Consider the following 19,467-nt stretch of genomic DNA (forward strand, 5'->3'; position numbering starts at 1 on the left):
GGACTGATAACATGAACAGTCAGGAAGAGACAGTAGCGCATGTCAAAACCAAAAATATACATCTGAAGTGTAGAAATCTTATAATAAAGCATATTACAGGCATTGCAAAATGAAAATATAATATGCAACAAAGCTCCCAATTACGAAATGCAATACATTAGGAAAGGATAAGCTGTTTAATGTCATATGTACATGTGGCCAATATCTTTGTTAAACATAAAAGGCACAGGGAGAGACAAACCAATCTATAGTGATCCTGGCATACTATATGGGTTAAAATAACTATATAAACATTTGATAATTATTTATTGCCACTGACCACTTTACATCCATATTATTGGGGCAGTGAATAAAATGTATAAAAGGCAAACATTTGGAGTCTGTAATGAAATATTATAAATTAATCAAAGATAGTGAGAGCAAGAAGAGGTAAAAGGAGCAGGAGCCAAAAGAAAGAGATTACTGATAATAACATAATAGTAATGAAGGCCTCTTATAAGGCAATAGAGATAGAGATGTTGAGATTGAATCTGAGAGTAAGGAAAGTAAATGCTGTCCTTTCCCCCCCCAGTTTATGGCCATAACGAAGAGTGCTGCCATTGGTAGCAAAGCTTCAGCAGGAGACAGATTGCTACTAAAGTTGATCGATTATTTTCTGTGCTGCTGCTTTGTGTTTCCTTGCCCTTGTAGCAGCTGCTTGTAAATATCTGCAAAAGCAACCTCTCCATTGAGGAAGCTACAAGAAGGAGGAAGTATTAAGAAATCATGTAAAGCAAGTACTCTTGCTCTCTGATTGTACTGCTGAACTCTGCAATATTCAGATTTTCCATGAACCTAAAATCCGCATGGCAGGCATGTACTGTGGTAGTTTATTAAAGAGCAAGTACCATTTCAAAGCAGTGTTCTTTTCTGGGGGGAAAGAGGATAGAGGAAGATAGAGGCTTTTCTGCAGTGCAGAGTCATGGGTGCCAGAACCATTCTAACTGGCACTGAGGATCTTCTCTTTAGAATTAAAATCCACAGGACAATTTTTAAGAGAAATAAAATATTAGACAATATCATCATCATCCTCCCAACATATTTCCAGCAATAATTAAACTTGATTAAGTTACAGCTTTTGTCACTAATCTTAATTAGTTAAATGTATGGAACTTTCACATACCAGGTAAGCTTGGACTAGAATACTAATTTGCATTAATACAGCCACAGAAATTAGTCATGCTTTCCATCTTCCATATCAAAAGAACACTACTTTCGAGTTTCCAATATTAATCTCAGTGTTCATTAAGTTAGCAACAGTGAAACAAAATTATTTGTGCACAACTTAAAAATATATGCATCTTTTGGCATTTCAAGTTGGTAGGGAAACTGAACCTTTGGTTCTGTAGAATCTAAAGTTTTACTTCCAAAAACCAGCCTTTTCATTTCCAGTGTTTAAAACAGAGATTCTTTCCAAGTTTTCTAACAATATTCACTAGCTCATTACTGCACAAGAACAATAATGTCTTATACGATACTTTTAAAGACCTTTTTAAGTTTGAGAGGCATTGTACTTGGGAGGGATCTGGTCAGTTTCATGAAGTCAATAAATAAAAGGGAAGGGTTGAAGATCAATTTCACATGTAAAATTTCATTTCTTCTTATCAGAACAAGTTGAACAGAAAAAAAATAATACCTGTAAAATTGTTCTAACATTCAAGTATCAAGGTTTTAAGTATTTCCTATATAAATTATTGTGCCAATGTCAATACTTAAAGCAAGGATGCATAAGTGAGCTGAATGTGGCTCTTCAGACTTCTCTATTTCGCTCTTGGGACTCAAAGGCCACGTTTCTCAACAGCCCTATTCCAGTGCTTTTGCCTGGCAACAATATATCCTTGAACTGTGATAATGCCTCTTGCTTACCTTGATAGACAGACTGTGTGTGTCTCAGCACACACATAATAAATTCTGGTTTTTGCATGGCTGGAATGTAGACTGCCGAACAAGGTATGTTAAGCCCTGCCCATTTTTGCTTCTGGCTCAATCACTACTGCCATGTGGCCCCTGAAATGTTTCCCATGAAAGATAGCCCTCAGGCTGAAACAGGTTGCTCATCCTAGATTCAAAGAAATTAGAAATACAGCTCTAGAACAAGATCGTTGATTAAAACATCAAGCTGCGATGTGTCATTTAGTGCAGACAATTGTGTACTAAAACCCAACAATAGACACAACAGAATCACTCAAGTATTTTCAAAGAATTTCAAAGGTAGATGATAAAATTGCACTTAAAATTCTGAATTCAGATAGCAAACCATACTCTTCATTCTTTTAACTGACATAGTTTCCTTTTTCTATAGGAAATCTGGAGCTCAGTTCACCAAGTACTGTCACTGTGCAACTTCCTTATTTTAAAGGAGGCTGTGCAGCAGCAATGATTGGAGGATTGTGCACAATACAGATTTGTAGGTTTTCCCCCAACTTCACCGTTTGGTCAGATAGCCAAGGGCCACACAATTTCATTATCTGTCCTGTTGGTCAGTATCAGATTTTTTTTGGTCTGATGCAGACAGTTCTAAAACGGGGTTTACAAAGCCAGCATACTCAGAGTTGCCATTATCATCCATTTCAGCACTAACAAAATCATTCTCCCATTCCAAACCATTAGAATCATCAGATGCAGAAGTTGGGTTACTTCCAGTTTTCTTGCTGCTAAATTTCAGTGCTGCTCGAAGAATGTCTTCTTCAGTTTTTGAGCGTTCTCGCAATGGGACCATTCTGTTCATGCCTGCAATTTAAAAAAAAAACTGTTTTAAAAGCAGTATACTATATTTGGGAACAACCATGCATTTGACTTTCAACAAAAGATGCATCCTGAATGAAATAGCAGCCAAAGAAATATATGATTGATGAGGTGAACTGGCTCTCTTTCTTAAAGGTATGTCCAGCTTGTTTCTCTATATTGTATTTTAAATCTTAATTAGCCCCTGTAAAACATTTAAATGCTTTTCTGTGAACTATAAATCACAGGCATCTTTGAAAAACACACTGCCTTCGAGTTTGCAGAATACAAGTTTCTGTTTAGGCACAGGGGAAGTGAAAAAACAGTCACTACATTATTGCACCTGAATAGCAAAGAATGAAGTAGTAGCAGGCCATTAGCACTTCCCTTCAAAGACATTGCAGCAGCAGCAGCAGATGATGATTACTACTACTAACACAACAAAAACCATCAGTTCATTCAATAGCAAAAACATTATTATGCTAGTTTTGCAAAGTTATATCTGCCATAAATGTAAAAAACAGTAATTCCATAATGCAAAAAAGCAAGTAGTTAAGGCTGTCAAGGTCTCATCAATTTGCTGTTTAAATCTAAAAAGAACCCATCCTGCAACAGAAGTAACCACTATTGCAAGAATAAATGGAAACTGGGGAGTAACTAATTTCATATGACTGCATTTGTGTTTTATTCAGGTTTTTACGTTAACATTGGCTTATTCTGGCAATTCTACTTCACTTAACCAAACCAACAAATACTTAAAAGTTATATTCATCTCCCAATTACCAGTTTCCACACTATGGAAGCAAGATATGCAACTCTGAGAGGAATATTGAAATGGGATTTCACCTCACTCTGTGTTTTTTAAATATCCCAACAGTATCTATTTGCTTAGATGTTCAAACAGACCTTTGGTATTATTTATATGCTTAGGTCAGCAAAATCAATATAGAACAGAACAAATACCTTCTTCATCTTCCCATTCTAAATCTAAGGAATTACTGTCATCATTCCCACTTGTCGATTTGGTTTTTGTCACCAAGTCACAACTGCTCTCTGTATTTGGTGTCAGAACAGTGGCATCTGAGGACAGCCCTGTGAGCAAAACACATATTTATACTTCAAATATACCAGCACCATTAAACAATACACCAGCCCAACAGCTTTTAGCTTTAGTAATATGAAAATCTGCAAAATGCCACACAACTATTATCTAGAATATATATTGTGGTATTTGATTGCACACATGCCAAGCAACATTCTCTTTAATAAAGACATCTACAACAGTAACCCTAGGATATATATATACCAAAATGTCTTGACACTTTAAAATAAAGCCTGCATATGAAAACAATGGGTTCTTATTGCAGATCAGTAGATGTTCCTCTAGGACGCTGAATAATTTTTTAAGAAAGGGAAGTGAATTTTGAATTGCTGTAATTGACATATGTATAGTGTGCACCTACATGCAAGATGTGTAAAGGTTTTCAATACCCTTTGCAATATTTGAGCTACTTGATAGCAGCAATAAAAGCTGTGGCTGAAGAACATCCACACACAAAAAAGACTTACTGCTGCTTCGAAAAGCCTCATATTGTAGTTTTACATTCCTCAGGTAGGAATCAAAGTCCTCTTCTGTCACTGAGCTGTGAAAGAACAAACAAGTTACATCAAGGAGGATCAAGTTCAGAACCAAAGATTGGCTTACAACACCAACATATAGTTTCCTACATTTTGTATGTGATGGGTTGGAGCCAGTGTAATAATACTCCTACTAGAGGAATGGGATGTGGGAGAATATTTTAACTTATTTTTCTTCCCTTGTCGCCCCCTTGCTTCTGAGGGTTGGAGGACTGAGACTGTGTGAGAAGTTGCATGGGGGAGGGGGCCTTCCTGAAGGAAATTGATTGGAGCCCTTCCTGCAGGAAATTGATTTCCAGATGTTTATGAGTGTGGATGAAAGTCTTACCAATCACAATCCTATTTTTAAAAAGGTATAGGTTTATGAGAGATTTTGTGGTTTCAGTTCAATACTGCTAACCCTAACCCTTGCCAATTTCTTCCCATTTCATTCTGTGAATTTGCAACCTACAAATTTATAAAGGGAACAAGGGTATATCCACCTGCTGCTTCAAATGAATTCAAAATTGAAGTTGTTTCTGCATTAAAATTATACAGGGATTTCAAATTCCCTGGCAAGTTAATATTAAAGGCTCCTGACTGAATATCTTACCTTAAACCGTCTCCATTGCTTGCCAGTTGTGCTCTTTGCAGTCTTTGTTGCTGAAATTTTAAAAAATGAACATACGTTTCAAGAAATAAACTCAAAAGAATACAGCTTAGCTTAAACTCTCTAGTCTAAGCCAGGTGTATGAACACACCTACTCAACAGGACAGTCTATATGCTCAAGTATTATGCCTGTCTGCACAGTGCCTGATTGTTTCTCATTAACAGCAGAATGAGGCTTTTTTCTCTAACATTTCTATATTGCCTTTCCATAAAAATATAAACAAACTGGAGGGTGCTCAAGTATCAGACTGAGCAAATCCCATGACCTTCCAATAAAGTTGAAAATGTCTCACAATTTTATCCTGCTTCCTAACTTACAGAAACAAATTTCATTCTGTTCTTGGTTCTTCTAAACTTTTTATTGGCACTTGTGACTATTTTGCAGCAGCTAAAGAATGAAGGAGGACTGGATAAATAATTAGGCACACAGGAAGCTGTCTTATATTGAATCAGAACATTGGTTGAGTATTGTCAGCAGGGACTGTCAGCATCTCTCCAATGCTTCAGATATGAGCCCTACCCAGACCTGCCTAGTGATGCCAGAAATCGAATCTGGTTCCTTCTATATGCTAAGTACATGGGTTCCGCACATATTTGGGAGGGCACATGTGTGAGTCACACGGCGCACCTGGCCCTATCAGGCCTTGGCGCGCCATGTGATGTCACATGTGTGACACCTTGGGTCTCCCAGCTGGGCAACCACAGTGATAGTGCCTATGGTACATGTTCTGCCATCAAGCTACAGCCCTTCTCAGATTTGTTTGTTGCAGTGAATCCATTCCTAGTCATTCTAGAAAGGACAGTACCATAAGGATAATAAAATAAAATGCATAATTTAACAAATGTAGAAAAAAAGAAATCAAAGACATTTCATCGGCTAAAATACAGATGTTGGTTAACATTTAGAAGCAGTCCAGTACGTGAAGCTGCATTTAACTATGTCATTTCTGATGCAACCAACACCAGTGACAGAAACATCAGTGCGCTGTTTAAAACGTATTTTAATAAAAGTGTGACACAATTGCTGGAAGAAATAAAATGCTAGAATACACTTTGCCTCCCATAAAAATAATTACACTTTTTCTTAAAGCATGTAGACCAAGCTATTGTCATTGTCTTAACTACTCGGGTGACCTGACAAAGCCGTCCTTAAGATGTTCTGTGGTCTTTTATGAAATCCTAATTAAGTGCTTACATTTGGATGCAGTTGGTTCTTAAATTACACAGTCCAAAAACCTTTTCAGTGGCTGCGAGAAATCCTGGGATGCAACATAAATACCGAGGGTTTATTATTATCATTCCAAAATACTAATTTTTTATACACCATAAGGATCTGGTATTCCACTCACCTTTGCTTTAGAGTTCCTAATTGCATTGAAACCACATCCTCACACAGATCATGTGGCAAGAAGTTAAAAGACTTAGTATTATATATGGCCTTGTTCAGACTTAGCTCTGCTGCTTCAACAAACTGGTTTGCTGAAATATAAATGACCAAGAAACTTGAATGCTCCATCTTGCCCTTGTTTATCTGGCTTGATTGGAGACTTAGGGTTTTTGTTAAAGCAGTTTCCTTCAATGTCTTATTTAGGAAATTGAGATTCTGGAGGCAGAGCTTAAACTACAAATTTCCAGTTTGATGTTATGGTACACTGTTACTTAATAAGACGTCTCCCTCTTAAGCTGAAGGTACAAGGAGAAAGGGAAGGCACATGCACTCCTTACTTAACACTGTTAATAGTTAATATATTTCTGAACACTAAATAGAATGTTGGACTTATTGCCATAAGTTCATTTTATGCAGGGGATTCCTGCCCAGTGGAATGAGTGGGAGGAACCATTCCTCTATGACTCCTCTCTCCTCCCACTACAGGACATTATTTCTGATGCATTCCAGAAAATCCATCATTAACATCTTTGCACAAAATTTCAATAATGCTTCTCTCTGAAGAATGATGGCTGCTAGGTATGGAGTAAAAAGCATACAAAACAAAGGAGAACAAAACCCCTGAAAGCATCCCCACCCCACAAAAGGAGAAAGTGATAAAGTTATATATTTTAAAAGTTATCTAAAAATTATCAATGTGAATCCTTGTCACTGATATCTACTTATGTGTTAGTATCCTACCCTCCTCCAAGGACACTAGGGGGATGTACATGGCTCTTCCCCCACCTCCTGCCCAGTGAGGCAAGCTGCGCTAAGAGATAGTGACTTTCAAGGTTGAGTAACTGAACTCAAGTCTCTCTGGTGCTCTAACCCAGGATGGGCAACCTACAGCCCTTGACCTGCATGTGACCCTCAGCCCTCTGCAAGCGATCAGTTCAGACCTCTGGCAAGAGTGGTATCTCCCTGCTAGGTAGTGGAGGAGAGGAAAGAGAAAGAAGAGGATGCCACCCACTTATACTCTGTCCCTGTACCATAACTGATTTCAACCCTGTACACACATTTGGCACATGTGCCACAAACGTTTACCCCAAAAAGGAATACATCTCTCAAAAGAAAGAAAAAAAAAGGGCACCCATCCCTGCCCTAACGATTTACCATTCAGATTTATCATATGGGTTCACTTCCTTTCAAAGCAAGCTTAGTATTGCAGGACAAGATCTTTATCCTAGTCAGGGGTCAGCAAACTTTTTCAATAGGGGGCCAGTCTACTGTCCTTCAGACCTTGTGGGGGGCCGGACTATATTTTGAAGGGGAAAAAAGAACAAATTCCTATGCCCCACAAATAACTCAGAAATGCATTTTAAATAAAAGCACACATTCTACTCATGTAAAAACACCAGGAAGGCCCCACAAATAACCCAGAGATGCATTTTAAATAAAAGGATACATTCTACTCATGTAAAAACACGCTGATTCCCAGACTGTCCATGGGCCGGATTCAGAAGGTGATTGGGCCAGATCCAGCCCCCAGGTCTTAGTTTGCCTACTCATGTCCTAGATTTTGCCAAGCTTTCTCCAACCACCATCTACAGTTTGTAGTGTGCTCAGACACAGTAAGTTCATACTGACAGTTATGATCTAGAATAATTTTAAAATTTCACTTACTTCCATAAAATTGACAGATTGTCAATATAACGAAAGGATTAATGATCCTACAATCTTCTGCAAGATTGACTAGACTGCAGTTAGTATCTTCAGAATGTTTTAAGTAACTGGCCAACTGTTATTTACTCACTACAGGTTCAATAGTAGAAACATATTAAATATATGTATACTAATGTCCTATATAAAATATTTGATACTCTGCTCAAGAGATTAAAGGAATTAGAAACTACTACAAAGAAACTTGGAATGTTCTGTTTAAGATAGCATGTGAAACTAAGAGCAAGATACACAACAGGGGCTCTGATACATATATTTTGGGGTCTTCTCCCCTCACCTCCAAGAGCTTTCTCTGCTTTGCTGCCCTGGCTGCTTCACGCTGCGCAGCATATAAAGTCTCCTCTTCTATTCTTAACTTCTCCTCTTGTTTGGCTAACTGTATATGAACAAAATAGTAAGGATTAACAAAAGAGAACCTAGCTATCTTTCCTATGAAAATAAGTGCACTAAATTTAAAGGAAAAAGTTATTCATGAAAATACAAAACACAAAATTTACTGGTGTGATTAAAAAAAGAAACTATTTTCATACTATCTTCCATACTATCTTCCATTATCAATTGTTATTTGAATTAAGCATATTAACTAGATAAATTAAAATCTTCTTTAAAAGCAATTTTAGCTCTAGGTATTCCACTGATCATAAACAGAAGTCAGACATATACATAATTTGAACCCAACATTTACATATGATCATTCAAAGAGCCCCGCTAGATTGGAAGTACGAAAATAGGATGTACAAGTAATTTGTGCATGATCTGTTAGGATTTCCTTTTAACATTCAAAACTACCCGCAAGTGGAAGCTTTTCTACTAGCTTTGTTCTCCACAGCACTTTTCTGTTTCCACAGAGAGAACTCTAACTACTGTACTACAGCTTTATTTTTTCTTTCGTCACATCTTGTTAACGGTGTTGTTAGACCTAGCTTGCTCCATTCACCATATCAAGCTTCCACTTTTGTCAGCCAGTTATTGGTATAGACAACTGTGCATACATGAATGGTTACTATGCCTACCTCTGACAGAAGTCTATCATCTAATGTTCTTTGTTTTTCAGCAATGGAATTGTAGTGCCTTCCCCTTAGATCAGCAATTTCTTCTTCAGTCAAAGGTCTGGAGAAAAAGGAAGAAGAAAAAGGCTGCCCACTTGGCACTCTGCTCCACCAGCTTCCTCAGCAAGCTGTCATGGAGACTGCCTCCAAAGGCCAGATCTATCCTTCGCTAGATGTTTCTGCTGTCCTACATGATTAACTAAAATATTCCAATATTTATAAAACGTACAGCACATTATTTATTTCCCTTTTTGTCTGCATATTTTTATTTAGATTTTGAAAAGGGATACATTAAATTTTATACATTACAGTAGCAATTCTTACTTCACAAAAAATAAATGATAAATTATGGCGATTTTAGAATTTATATAATTTATTAGATTTATATACTGCCCTTCATCATAAGATAAAAATACAGGGTGAAAGCACATATAAATAGTTAAAACAAAAACAACAAAACAATAGCCTCCCTCCTCCCACAAACACATTTAAAAGGCTGTAGAATATTAATCAGCCAAAGGCCTGGTTGAAAAGGAATGTTTTTGCCTGGCACCTAAAGATATATAATGAAGGTGCTAGGGAAACCTCCCTGGGGCATAGCTGTCAACTTTCCCCCTTTTTTAAAGGGAAATTCCCTTATTCCGAATAGGATTTGTTTCAAGGGAAAAGTTGACAGCTATGCCTGGGGAGAACATTCCACAAATGGGAAGCCACTGCAGAAAAGGCCTGTTGTCATATTGCCACCCTCTGGACTTCATGATTAAGCTAATACATATTAGAAAATAGATATTGATATATTGATAATTGTTCAGACTAGAGAAATTGGGACTACAATTGACTTATCCTCAAAAATTTTTTTAAGAAGACATCAAAAAGACACTGATTTGGATTTTAAGGATAGACCTCTCTTGCAAACAAAGACAAATTAAAAACTTTGCTTGGAATTTATTTCATTGGAATATGTGTAGCTATTTTAAGTCATAGTAAAGGCATTATACACTGTTAACATACACATTTTAACACACCCAAAAAGAGACAAACTTTTGTATTTACTTTATATGGATGCATGGTTCTTAGGGGTAGTGATTTTAAAAAAATAATTACAATTTTGAAACTGCCTAATTTAGCTGATATTATACCTATTCAATATGTTACTATTTATAATTTTAAGAAACAATGCATTTTTAGAGCTGGAAAATTACCCACCCACCAATCTGTCAATTCAAAATGCTAAAAGGCACTCTGATAAAGAACCCAATATTTCAGGCAAAATCACCCTACTAATAGGAAAAGTAGATGATCAGAATGATGAAACAAGGTGAAAATAATAGTGGGTGGGAGAGAGAGAAAATATGTTATAAATACCCACCTCTGATTGCTTCCTGGACTCTCACCCTATTAAAAATTATCAAGAAATACCCAATATTAAAGGCTATAACAATTGTATTATCATGCTATCTTTGAAACAGAACTGATAGATTTGTTTTAACAAGCAACCCCACCATCCTTTTAAAAATTAGAAATTAAATATATGGATCCATCTGTGATAAAAAACCCTGTCTTTATACATTTTGATTCAATGATCTGTAACTCCATCTATAACATATTGGCAACATAACAGCTAGGCAAAGCTGTGCTTGTTTGTATATAGCCCTGCTCAGAGACAGTCTTGGGGAACATGGTTTTCAAAGTAATTATCAACTCATTATATAAAGAGGCTGTTTAAAAAACTGTTTCTTTCCATGTTTTCCTAATTTACAGCCTTTTAGGTTACCCTTGGTTCAAACATGCTTTAGAAGGCTAATGATCCACTTTACACATAAAATTGTTCTAATGAACTTTCTTTATCAGAAAGCTACTTACCTCATCGCTTTCCACTAGATTCTCAAACTGTAAGTAGATAGAACAGTATTTCAATTAAACAAGTATTACAGCTAAAATTGAACATGTATTTAGACATATATCATCCCATATGTTCTTGATCTTATTTAAGTACCTATGCAAACTCAGTGGGCACTTACAAAGTTTTGGTAAAAACAGAAATCACACAAACATGCCCATCAACTTTGTTCTGGGGGCTGGGGTCGGGGGAAGCTCGGGCTTCCCCCGCCCCGCGCCTGGGGGGGCAAATATTTTTTTTTTTATTCCCCCCCCCAAAAAAAACTAGGTGCACCCTATAGGGCGAAAAATACGGTAATTCTATGGAGGTCGGGCAGGCACAGGGAATAACTGCCACTTCCGAAGCCTTGCTGGTCTTGTGCTGGCAAAAGGTTATGAAAGCTTCCCACTGTGCAATGAACTTTTACCATTTCCCCTCCCATCTATTTTAAAGAGAGGGAAAATAACCGCATCCTTCTTTACCTGTGGAAAGAGAAGTCTGCTGGATCCAATCGCCACCCTTCACAGGGACACAGATATTTCTTCTACTCCTAGATGCCATATGTTTAGATACAAAATGCATCCGATACTTGTATCTAAAGATATTTCCTTTCGCATATTTCAATTAGGAAATGTGATTGTTTTTCTCCTATTAGTTCCAAAATGAAAGCAGCAGTAAGTTTTGGAATTGAAAGCCTTTACTCACCTCTATAGTGAAGTGTTCTCCTGTGGCACAGGTCCTGAAGTACTTTGATCTAGAAAATAAACCAACATTTACCACAACATTAATTAGTATTATAACTGAAGAATTCTTAGAGTAGTTTTCTCTGTTCTCAGAAACGTTCAACACTACAGTTCTGTATCTTTTAAGAGCTGTGTATAGCAATGTGGGTTTTCTAAAAACATTTTTCTGATGAGTGATCTAATTTATAATGTTTGCTTTTGCTTGTATTTAGTCAATAAAATTAAAACAAATATTCCATAATATTTGTTTGTCCTCAAACACAACAAGCATTTGAAATGAAATATTTGGAGGGATATTAAAGTACACATCATGTGGTTCAAATGTTATATTAAATAGACCTTTTTATTGGAATGCCCTCCATTTGAAAGAAAAAAGGTGTGATTTTCATATTATCCAGTGCATGAGAAATGCAGCATATACCCTATAAAAGGGACTGGTGTAAGTGTGGCAACCAATTAGATTTACAGTATGGCATGGGCAATGTAAGCACGGCCTTGTTATCAACAACAGTATGGGCACCTATTATGCTTGTGTATTTTCAAAAGGATTAATCAATATTATGCTGATGATATATTCACTTATCACTTTAGGCAGAGTACTATCAGATACTGCGGAATGACAAACCATGCATGGAGTTCCACTACAACTGGAGCATCAGGGGGAGAGAGGTAATTTCCCCCAACTATTCCTTCCATGTGCAGCTCTCTGAAAGGCTGTTCTGGAGGGTTGGGGGACCCATTTGTACAGTAGAAGGTGGAAAATATACTTCTTCCCTTTCCTCCAGCAGGAGCCTCCCCAGGATTGCAGTCTCTTCTGCAATAACTATATAAATAACCGTTACAACAATGTTCTGGATGCTAAGAATGTGTACAAATTTAACCCTTTTAAAATAAAAAATAACTATAAAAAAACATATTGCTTTCTGTATGTGGTGGCCTTAGGTACTCTCCAGGTAGGGCAATAACAGTAAGCCCAGAGCTCTAATTATATATATATTCCCAGAAGCATTATTATAAGAATGATGTTGTGATCCCTCTAGGAATAAAGTGGAAGTTAACAATGAGAGCACAGAAACTAGATCTGACCCACTTTCTAATTATGCCTGCAGCACACAGCCAATGAAACTTGAACAACAAACAATTTAAACAGAATTTCTAGAACCACTGGCATTAAACCACTTTCTACATGAATAAAGAGAGATTATATTTTAAAAAAACATTTTTTGGTGAACCCTGTGATGCTTGGATAATTTACATTAGGTTTATAAAAAAATTCAGGAGATATTCAGAACAAGCAGCATGGAAATGTATGTAAGGTGTATTCTAATTGTTTCACTCAATCCAAATATACATACTAATTAATGGACTGCATGTTATTATCATAGCTGTCAACGTTTCCCTTTTTTTAAGGGAAATTCCCTTATTCCAAATAGGATTCCTCGCAAGAAAAGGGAAAAGTTGACAGCTATGTATTATTATTTATTAAATACATATACAACCCTTTATCGAAAGATTATGGAGCAGTATAGAATACACAGAGGAATTATACCAGAAAGATATGGATGGCTCGTACACCCCAGGTAGTGTGGTTGCTGACCTTGAGCCAGACATCTTGGAGAGTGAAGTCAAATGGGCCTTAGAAAGCACCGCAAATAACAAGGCCAGTGGAAGTGATGGTATTCCAGCTGAACTATTTAAAATTTTAAACGATGATGCTGTTAAGGTGCTACACTCAATATGCCAGCAAATTTGGAAAACTCAGTAGTGGCCAGAGGATTGGAGAAGATCAATCTACATCCCAATCCCAAAGAAGGGCAGTGCCAAAGAATGCGCCAACTACTGCAAAATTGCACCCATTTCACACGCTAGCAAGGTTATGCTTAAAATTCTACAAGGAAGGCTCAAGCAGTATGTGCATCGAGAACTCCCAGAAGTGCAAGCTGGATTTAGAAAAGGCAGAGGAACCAGAGACCAAATTGCAAACATGCACTGGATTATGGAGAAAGCTAGAGAGTTCCAGAAAGACATCTACAGTGGTGCCTCGCAAGACGAAATTAATTCGTTCCGCGAGTTTTTTCGTCTAGCGAATTTTTCGTCTTGCGAAGCATGAAATCCCATAGGAATGCATTGAAATCCAATTAATGCGTTCCTATGGTCAAAAAAAGTCCAAACAAAGCCAAATTTGGTACAACAAGAGTTTATTAAGTGCTCTTTAAAGTCACACATACTGTAAAGAGCATTTCAAAAATTGAAGGAACAATAAATTAAGTTTCTAAACATGACAGAAAAACATTTAAAAATCAACAAAGTGTACAGTACATTTTCTAAGACTCTGGGGGACAACTCGAAGAAGGTTCCTCTTCCACTCTTTGCTTCTTGCTGAAGAACCCCCTCCTCAACTGTTCCCCCAGCCACCCACCACACAGAAATTCAACTCCAGATTTTTTTTTAAAAAACAGCAGAGTGGCCCAATGGTCACAGAAAATCATGAAAATGCAGGAAAAAAAAAACACAAGCTTCCAGATTCTTGCAAACCCCTCCTCAACTGTTCCCCCAGCCACCCACCACACAGAAATTCAACTCCAGAATTTTTTTTTAAAAAACAGCAGAGTGGCCCAATGGTCACAGGAAATCATAAAAATGCAGAAAAAAAACACACAAGCTTCCAGATTCTTGCAAACCCCTCCCCAACACCAAGTCCTTGAATTCCAAACACCCCAACCCAAAACCCACCCCCCCAAAAAAAGTTTTAAAAGTTTAAAAGAAGTTTTGGAAAAGCTTCAAAAATCACCAAAGTCTTCAAAAACCTCAAAAAAGGCTACCACACCGCGTTCTATGAGTTGCTCCTCGAAGTCAAGTCGCAACTGTATTAACGGTGTTAAGAAAAAGGAAACAAACTTGCAAGACGTTTTCGTTTTTCGTCTTGCGAAGCAAGCCCATAGGGAAATTCGTCTTGCGAAGCAGCTCAAAAAACGGAAAACCCTTTCGTCTAGCGAGTTTTCCGTCTTGCGAGGCATTCGTCTTGCGGGGCACCACTGTACTTCTGCTTCATTGACTATGCAAAAGCCTTTGACTGTGTCGACCACAGCAAACTATGGCAAGTTCTTAAAGAAATGGGAGTGCCTGATCACCTCATCTGTCTCCTGAGAAATCACTACGTGGGACAAGAAGCTACAGTTAGAACTGGATATGGAACAACTGATTGATTCAAAATTGGGAAAGGAGTACGACAAGGCTGTATTTTGTCTCCCTGCTTATTTAACTTATATGCAGAACTCATCATGCGAAAGGCTGGGCTGGATGAATCCCTAGCTGGAATTAAGATTGCCGGAAGAAATATCAACAACCTCAGATATGCAGATGACACAACATTGATGGCAGAAAGTGAGGAGGAATGAAAGAACCTTTTATTGAGGGTGAAAGAGGAGAGCGCAAAATATGGTCTGAAGCTCAACATCAAAAAAACGAAGATCATGGCCACTGGGCCCATCACCTCCTGGCAAATAGAAGGGGAAGAAATGGAGGCAGTGAGAGATTTTACTTTCTTGGGCTCCATGATCACTGCAGATGGTGACAGCAGCCACGAAATTAAAGGACGCCTGCTTCTTGAGAGAAAAGCAATGACAAACCTAGACAGCATCTTAAAAAGTAGAGACATCACCTTGCCAACAAAGGTCCGTATAGTAAAAGCTATGGTTTTCCCAGTAATAATGTATGGAAGTGAGAGCTGGACCATAAAGAAGGCTGATCGCCGAAGAATTGATGCTTTTGAATTATGGTGCTGGAGGAGACTCTTGAGAGTCCCATGGACTGCAAGAAGATCAAACCTATCCATTCTGAAGGAAATCAGCCCTGAGTGTTCACTGGAAGGACAGATCGTGAAGCTGAGGCTCCAATACTTTGGCCACCTCATGAGAAGAGAAGACTCCCTGGAAAAGACCCTGATGTTGGGAAAGATGGAGGGCACAAGGAGAAGGGGACGACAGAGGACAAGATGGTTGGATAGTGTTTTCGAAGCTACCAGCATGAGTTTGACCAAACTGCGGGAGGCAGTGGAAGCTAGAAGTGCCTGGCGTGCTCTGTTCCATGGGGTCACGAAGAGTCGGACACGACTAAACGACAACAACATACAGAATAGGGTGGTAGAACAGGGGTTCCCAAGATGTGTGGCCCAAAGCACTAACAAGAAACGGGTGGATTTTTAAAAAGACATATTTTTTGCTTTTTAAAAAGTTCAGACTGTTTCATATTTCAAGTTTTCCAAGGTCTTAAGGGTTAACCCACCTTTAAACAAATATAATAATAATAATAATAATAATAATAATAATAATTCAGGGTAATTAAGAATATTGCAGAATATCTACCACCTGCAGTTTAGTAAGATGCAGACACTGATGTTATATGAAAAGTACACTGATGCAGATTAGCTGCAGTTCTCTGGACCACTATAAATTTTCAGTAAGGCCTTGGCTGCTGGCAGAAAGGGTAAAAACACTTTACTGCTTTTAGAGCTGTGGACAAAGCAATCCAAATCCATGATCTACTGCTATGGATGGGTTTTTGATGGGCTGAAGGTGTTTGCCTTGCCAGGCTTTGCCAGCAAGGAGTCTCTGCTATGATAAAGCTCTCCACTTCTACTGAAAGCACAGGTAGAAGTTTCTGCCAGCATAACACCCCCCATGGGTGTTTTAGGAGCAGAGTTGGCCAAGGATCCACTAGATCCTAAGCCAGTACAATTGACAGCAAGTTGTGCCAAGTAGCCAGTTTGGGTCCGTCAGCCTTGAGCTGGCCCAGCAAAGATGCATACTTTTCCTCCCCCTACATGTTTGCCATGGCAGGCAGTTCTCTGGATGTGGCAGTGCTCTGCTGCTCCAATAAGCCTTGCTGTTGTCTCAAGAAGTTAGGATTTTGCTCTCAAAAATGCTGTACTTTATGCACCTTTGTTGTAATTGGCAGACCTGGGGGAAAACATGGACATCTTGTTGTCTGAGCAACTAAGTAGCCTGCTATTGACATTGTCTCTTACTCATCCATATGCCTACACAAATGCAAACTATGCAGAGAATATTAAATAAGCTAAGGGGAAAATTTGGGCATAATACTCAAGACACCAAACAAATCTAGGAAGTGTAAATTGGTGAGATCATTCCAAATCCTTTGAGCAACTGACAGTTTGTTGTATTAAAATATTACAGATTTTATGTCTATTTTAATTTCAGAGGAAGGTGGGTTGATAGAACAAGGCAAACTATTGCAGTTCCTGACATCACACCTTACCATTGTCAACATTATTTCCTAGAAGATTAACTAGAACATTTAGTTTCTGTGAATTCTTTAATGTCATATCCCCTTGAAGTAGCATCTAGTACACTAAAGCGTAATTGCTGCCTGTTTGAATGTCAGTGTCTGCAGTAAAGGCAAACACAAGGGATGAAAGCTTATACTGTACTCACAGGACCACAAAATAGAGCTTCAATCTATGCTGAAACAAATGTTTCTCAGCTTTAACCATCTCTTTCCTTCTTATTGTTTCAATCAAATTCATGTGAACATCAGCCAAATCGTTTTTTTAAGGGAACCTAAGCCAGTAGGCAAGTGAACAGCAAACCTTAATCAGGGATGGAAAACTTATGCACTTCTAGTTGTTGCTGGACTACAACCCCCTCACCCCTCCCATTCTGTCTGGCTTGGATAAGATTTGCCTTAGATGAAGCCAATATCCAGATTTGCTTTGCACTGCAATCCTATAGATGTCTACTCAAAGATAAAAGTAGTATCAACTTTTCTATTGCTCCATTTTTTACTACATTTTGGAAAACTAATTGTCCTTTATTTATCCTCCTTGCCTTTTACAGAAGGAATTCAAAGAAACCTACCACAAAAAACAGATATTTAATTTTTCTCTGCCCTTGTGCAAGAACGAGGCATACAGCCCTTTGCACACTTTTTACATTTATCCTGCAATCCTGTGCTGATCAACTTGAGAGTGAGATCCACTGAACTCACTAGGGCCTGAGTAAATCTGCATAAGATCAAGCTCCATGTGATCAAGCTCACTGGGTGGCTTTGCACCAGTCACTATTTCTCAGCATAACCTACCTCACAGGATTGTGAAAATAAAATATGGGGAGAAAAAAGGGAGAAACATATATGCCACCTTGAAGCCTTTGGAGGAAAAAAGAAAATATAAATATAACTAAACAAGTGATAAACTGTAGCACAGAAATTCCTATCCTTCCCAGAATTGTTTTATGCCTCCTTCTTACTGCTACTTACTTCTGGATTAGTAGTATCACAGCTTCGAACAGCAATCAACACCATTTTATAGCATTGCCAATACATTAAGATTAAAAGTTATTCTGCTTCTCTGCTTTTTTTTTATTTACTGCTACCAGTTGTCAGTGTGGGGCTGGGCTATCGGTGTAAAGTTGCAACTGTCCTCCATTTGAGATTGTGACTGCCAAGCTAAGGGCCAGCAGACTCTGAATTCTTCTTGCATCCCCCCTCCCCCCCCCCCCGTTGACAGACGGAGAATATATCTATCTATACAAGTATAACCTATTCTCGTGTCAGGAGAACTGATCTGCTTCTCTTCCCCCAAGTGATGTTCTTTCAGCTATGGATAAATACTAGAGAACCTTGAGTGACAGCAGAAGCAATCAGGAAACACTGACATTTCTTTCTTTATTGAACCCTTCCTATGGGGGAGGGGTAAACAGCCTATCAGCCTGGAGGTGAATCTATTCTGGCGCTGCGTTTCCCCGTGACTAACCATATACTTTTGAAAAACAGCCACACAGCCGACTCCCCACTGCCATTCCGCCCTCTCCAAGAACTGGGTGAAGCTGCAAAAACGGCACCTATAACTTTTGCGACAGATTCCTGTTGCTATAATCTCGCATTACAGGCTTTTAGGCAGGAGAGCATGAGAGGCCTGCTGGATCACACCGAAGGTCCATCTCGTGAGCATCCTGTTTCCTCATAGAGGCCGATCAAATGCTTCCGGGGGGGGGGGAAGCCGCACAAACTAAAGAGCCCTCACCCCGCTGTTGCTTCCCCCACAACATTCAGAGATACCCTGCCTCTGATCACGGAGGCTCCATCCAGCAATGTGGAGTGATGACCGTCGCTAGACTCGCATTCCTGCTCCCTCCATTAACACCTGAGGCAGCTGCCACGTCTTGGCAGTGTCAGCCTGAAGGGACGCGAGACTCCGCCGCTGAACCGCGAGGCAACTCGCCCTACAGTCCCACCTGGGCACTACCTAACCCCCCCCCCCCACACCTCGAAAAGGTGGAGTCACAGCCACCGTCCCGCCCTGCCACGTCCCGTGCTTACCCTCCTCCTCGCTGGATCCGTCCCGCTTCCCGCCTCGGGAAGAGCCAGCAGCACCACTGCGCCGCCCAGCTGTTCCCCATGGCATGCTGAGGGGGTGAGCGCGTGTGCGCACGCGCGCGCGGGCCACCAGCGTCCGTTAAGTCACCAACCGCCGCAGCAGCGCCAACCGACTATGACGGCGGTCCCTCGGCAACGGTAGCGGCGCCGCCACCGCCCAACGCGAGCTAGGTAAAGAAACGGCACGGCGACGGGACCCTCCCCTCTTTTGTTTATGCGTTATGTGGAGAAACACCCACAAG

General features: G+C 39.1%; 1 protein-coding gene across 3 annotated transcripts; it reads right to left on the reverse strand.

The window, feature by feature from the left end:
- Positions 1 to 157: 157 nt before the first annotated feature.
- On the reverse strand, positions 158 to 19,416 carry AP1AR (adaptor related protein complex 1 associated regulatory protein). Of its 3 annotated transcripts, XM_081020403.1 has the most exons (10): positions 19,169 to 19,416; positions 11,793 to 11,841; positions 11,072 to 11,098; positions 10,578 to 10,603; positions 9,173 to 9,269; positions 8,437 to 8,535; positions 4,994 to 5,043; positions 4,333 to 4,406; positions 3,727 to 3,855; positions 158 to 2,769 (listed from the first exon to the last, which is right to left on the reverse strand). In XM_081020403.1, the coding sequence occupies exons 1-10, from the start codon at positions 19,246 to 19,248 to the stop codon at positions 2,504 to 2,506; spliced, it is 897 nt and encodes a 298-aa protein (XP_080876529.1). In that variant the 5' UTR covers positions 19,249 to 19,416; the 3' UTR covers positions 158 to 2,503. The 3 variants fall into 3 exon arrangements, with proteins under 3 accessions (XP_080876529.1, XP_080876530.1, XP_080876531.1); XM_081020404.1 differs by lacking the exon at positions 8,437 to 8,535; XM_081020405.1 differs by lacking the exons at positions 10,578 to 10,603; positions 19,169 to 19,416 and adding an exon at positions 18,873 to 19,061.
- Positions 19,417 to 19,467: the final 51 nt, after the last annotated feature.

This window comes from Podarcis pityusensis, assembly GCF_964106645.2.
Source record: "Podarcis pityusensis genome assembly, chromosome: 9".
NCBI lineage: Eukaryota > Metazoa > Chordata > Lepidosauria > Squamata > Lacertidae > Podarcis > Podarcis pityusensis.